Genomic DNA, 4,581 nt, shown 5'->3' with positions numbered 1-4,581 from the left:
CAATCTTTCAAAAAATGCAAAATAAAAATGTAGCCTAACTCTCCTGTCCCAATACAATTTTGAGATAATAAACTAGTTGATAAATGCCTTTATTTAGGGTGTGTTTAAAGGTTTGACCCTGTCTATAATTTGGTGAGGAAAAGGCCTCACCTGCCCTGCTATTGTAACAATGTCTTTATGTAGGTAGGCTATAGCCCGGGGCACCGTCTGAAACGGACTTACAATTAAAGCAAAATAATCTAATAATTACAAAACAAAACAGTGGTTAAAAGCCAGATAAGATAACTCCAAATAGCAGCAATGAGCATCAATTAATAAAAGCTAAAGTGAATAAGGAAAAAGGCGAGTCTTAAGAATAGATTCCAGAGAATGTGTGTGATTTAGTATTCGTCAGTGGACCTTTCCCCTTAGCCGGCCGCACACAGGTAAGCGCTGATTGGGTGTGATGTGGTCGCAGGGCCCGCTGTGTGTTTGGCAGAGCTGTGAAACACTGGTGTAAATGTGTTCCAAAGATTATGATGCCTTCGCTGAAGAGGAAATAATCGGATTAGTTTGTATAGGAGCCTCTGTGAATTTTTCTAAAAGTCTGCAAACAGAGCGCGCGGGATTATCTTAATTCAATTAATTCTCAATACACACATGTGTGTCCGGTGGAGAGGAGAGCCGAGGAGCAGCAGCTGATCCACAGATCGGCCGTGTGACGTCAGCGGGCTATAAAAGCCAGCCCCGCTCCGAGCCGGTCCCATTGAAAAAGCAGCAGAGCAGCATGAAGCGAACTGCAACAGCACCGTGCATGATGCAGCTTTAAGAGAACGCGGAGACCTTTTTTCTGTATACGGAGACAGTTGAACTTTTGACCGAGCTATTTCCTATTCCTCTAGCGGCTTTTCCCTTCGTCGTGATGCCCGCCGGGATGTTCAGCATAGACAGCATCCTGTCCGCCGGCCGGCCGAGCTGTAAGGAGCCGCTGCTGCTGCACCGGAGCGGCCCGCTGCTGCTGGACTCTATTTACGCCGACTACAACGGCCTGTATTCGGCCACGTGCGGGCCCTCCTCTGCCCCAGGGATTCAGTCGGTCAACGGGACCCGCTTAGGATATAACGGCTACTACTACGGACAGCTGCACGTCCAGGGCGCAGGAGGGGGAGGCCCGCCGTGCTGCGGCTCAGTGGCCGGCCTCAGCCCGCAGCAGTGCCCCTGCATCCCGCCAGGTAAGGACAACTACACTCACGCTTCTGAATTATGTTAAGGAAGTTTTTTCTACAAACAATAACAATAAGCGGTTGTCTATCCAACCCAAACATTCTAAGAAATTGTGGAGCTGAATGTCATTTGGCAAAAGTTGAAAACATTTTTTATATAATATATGATGTTGATATTTTGTCAAAGTGTTTACATGTTCAAAAGACACACTTCCTTACCAAATAGAATGTATACTCTGATTTATAATTGTTTTGACTATTGATATACTTATTTACTTTCTTACTATTTTCATGCGTAAAATAGCGTTACAATTTACGAATGCGTAAAAAGCGACGAATTGTAACCTTTTACGCATGAAATGAAAACCCGCACTTGTGCACAGAACCAAATACTCTAAAGACTCGCGTCATGGCAGCTGCGTGTGTGTTTTCATCTTGTTCGCTTGATGCGGGTTAAGTGTCCAGAGTTCCGCATCCAATGTAACATGATGTAGGCCTACTACAGCAAAGATTGATTGAATGTGCCAGTCTGTATTGTACGCGTGAAATGAGATGTGCTTATAATGACAAAGTGTATCCCTGTTGAACTTTTCAGCTATTTTACGCATCAGCTGTAATCTGCGAGTAAACCAAAGTTTCCAATGCCTACATGAACTCAGTTCACACGGATAAATAGGCGCTTATCATTATTTATTTTATTTAATTTTCTTTGCGCCCTTTTTACTTTTTTTTAAAAATTAAACAGTTTGGAGAGACAGAGATGAAATGGGGGTGAGAGGGGAATGACATGCAAACTGCACCACTATGGCTGGGGGGGGGGTTCTCACTACTACACAACGAGCGCCCCCCAGATAGACAAGTATTTATATTAATTATATCTACGCGGTGCATGGTTGCTTGCTTGTTCCATCCATTCACCACCACCCTCCTCCTTCTCATCCTCCTCTCCTCTCTCCCCCCGCTGTGCAGGCTACGACAGCCCGGGCTCGGTGCTGCTGTCCCCGGTGCCTCACCAGATGATCCAGTCCTACATGAACATGGGCGGCCTGTCGCGCACAGAGCTGCAGCTACTTAACCAGCTGCACTGCCGTCGGAAGCGCCGCCATCGCACCATCTTCACGGACGAGCAGCTGGAGGCGCTGGAGGGTCTCTTCACCGAGACCAAGTACCCGGACGTGGGCACCCGGGAACAGCTCGCCCGCAAGGTCCACCTGAGGGAGGAGAAGGTCGAGGTCAGTGCACAACTCATAGCCTAATATTTGTACATTTCTTTATTTATCTTGCACATTTCTTAACACTGTTACATAGTGATTCATAATTCAATGAAAATGAAAGCAGAAACTATTTCCAATAAGACAGGCATACAGACCTAAGCACAGACACATTAGAATATCATAATAGATAATACACTTCATATGATTTGAATCAAGCTCGTGAAGTGGTTCTGGCCACTTCTTTCATTGTGAGTTGAGGGCGTTATGGACACATTCTAATCACTTATCAAATCACATCTCTTCAGATTAGATCGAGCCAATGATCATATTAGATTTTTACATTTTTAGAACGCGTTACATGTTAACATTACATGTTTATTTGACACATTTTACATTACACCTGTTTGTTTATATGCTGATTTCAATGGTTTCACTTATTTTTAATATACTTGTCTTTGATTTTGTTTGAGTTTGGGCTTTATTGCTGCACCTGTTTTTAATTTACTTGTGTACTCATTTTATTGTGAAGTGTCTTTGAGGACCTTGAAAAGCGCTATATAAAATAAATGTAGCCTATTATTATTATTATTATTATTATATCCTATTTTTGATAGAATTGGCAGAGACATGTTACACTAGAGTTAGCAACACTATTTTACAAACTTTTTTATTTGTTTACATTTGATATTTAAGTGCTATTTGGCTTAATTATTCTATAACCAATAGGATGTTTGTCTCGGCCTGTCAACTTCATCGCAATAAAAAAATAAAGTGACGTCATTTTGCTTGCTTTAAAATAACTGCTCACTTACTTAATCACAGCTAATCAAAACTAGGTGATGACGCGGAGGCCAGGATGGGAAAATATTTTGTACAGAAAACAACGTCAGACACGAACCACCTAAATAATAATAATAATAATAATAATAATAATAATAATAATAATAATAATAATAATAATAATAATAATAATAATAATAATAATAATAATGTAAGGAAATACATCAGATGTCTGACATCAAGCGACAATAACTAAATTAAAAGCACCTGACGTCATGCTTCACGCGGCTGATATCAAATGATTAGTATACGATTTAAAATTAAATTAAACCTAAAAAGCTAAACAATAATTATAATAATAATTTTATATATTAAATATGACAGAAAGGGCAGGAAATGTGTGATTTAGTGCGGGTTTAATAGTGTAATAGGGTGAATTGACGGACGGACCGAGACGTGATAAATGCATGCAACCTACTGTTTGCTCCTCATGTTTGACACAGGCAATACATGTATGAAATTATTAACAATGACACTGTAGCCCATAGCGACATTCAATTGAAGAGTTTTATTTCTGCATAAACCGACAAGCCTGCGTGTAGAACGTTTTCAGCGCAATGTGAGCCTAAAGAAATGATCATTTTGTAAAAGTTAAGCGAAGGAAAGCAACAACGAGAGTCGACGAAATTACTGACAGACAATGTCAAACTGCCTATCCGAAAAAACTATAAATAAAATAAAAACATAAGTAAAACGAATTCAAATCTTAAGGCTTAGTTATTCAAACTTGTGCTTTTTTGTTTTGATTGATCACGTTTAGGTTTGGTTCAAAAACAGACGCGCGAAGTGGAGGAGGCAGAAAAGGTCTTCGTCAGAGGAATCAGAGAATTCCCAGAAATGGAACAAAACCACCGACACTGCCGCGGAGAAAACCGAGGAGAGTAAAAGCGAGGTGGACTCGGACAGCTGATAACAATAACACGGCCCTGTGTGTGTGTGTGTGTGTGTGTGTGTGTGTGTGTGTGTGTGTGTGTGTGTGTGTGTGTGTGTGTGTGTGTGTGTGTGTGTGTGTGTGTGTGTGTGTGTGTGTGCGTGCGTGCGTGCGTGTGTGTGTGTGTGCGTGCGTGTTTGAGGACTCGTCGACGACATGCTGGCGGTGTGTAATGATATGAAACGTGTTGCCATGTTGCACAGTTGTACATAATCCACATTTTATTATTGATCCTGTGCCCGCTCTATTTATATTTAATTTAAAGTTTTGTAAATGTAATACTGAGGCCCGCCCGGTTGGATTGACGGACTTGTCTGAATATATCGTAACGTTATTATTATGTGACATTTTTATGAATATTAAATGTAAACCGCTTTTCTTTCCGATGTAACAT

At 41.2% G+C, this 4,581-nt stretch overlaps 1 protein-coding gene across 1 annotated transcript; it reads left to right on the top strand.

Moving 5' to 3' along the window:
- Positions 1 to 901: 901 nt before the first annotated feature.
- Positions 902 to 4,166, top strand: gsc (goosecoid; the record flags this gene model as incomplete). Its single annotated transcript, XM_080041993.1, has 3 exons — positions 902 to 1,211; positions 2,172 to 2,434; positions 4,017 to 4,166. 3 exons carry the CDS (start codon positions 902 to 904, stop codon positions 4,164 to 4,166), a joined length of 723 nt encoding a protein of 240 aa, XP_079898119.1.
- Positions 4,167 to 4,581: the final 415 nt, after the last annotated feature.

The sequence above is a fragment of the Ammodytes marinus genome (genome assembly GCF_949987685.1).
Source record: "Ammodytes marinus genome assembly, chromosome: 15".
NCBI lineage: Eukaryota > Metazoa > Chordata > Actinopteri > Uranoscopiformes > Ammodytidae > Ammodytes > Ammodytes marinus.
This window is presented reverse-complemented; position numbering and strand designations above follow the sequence as displayed.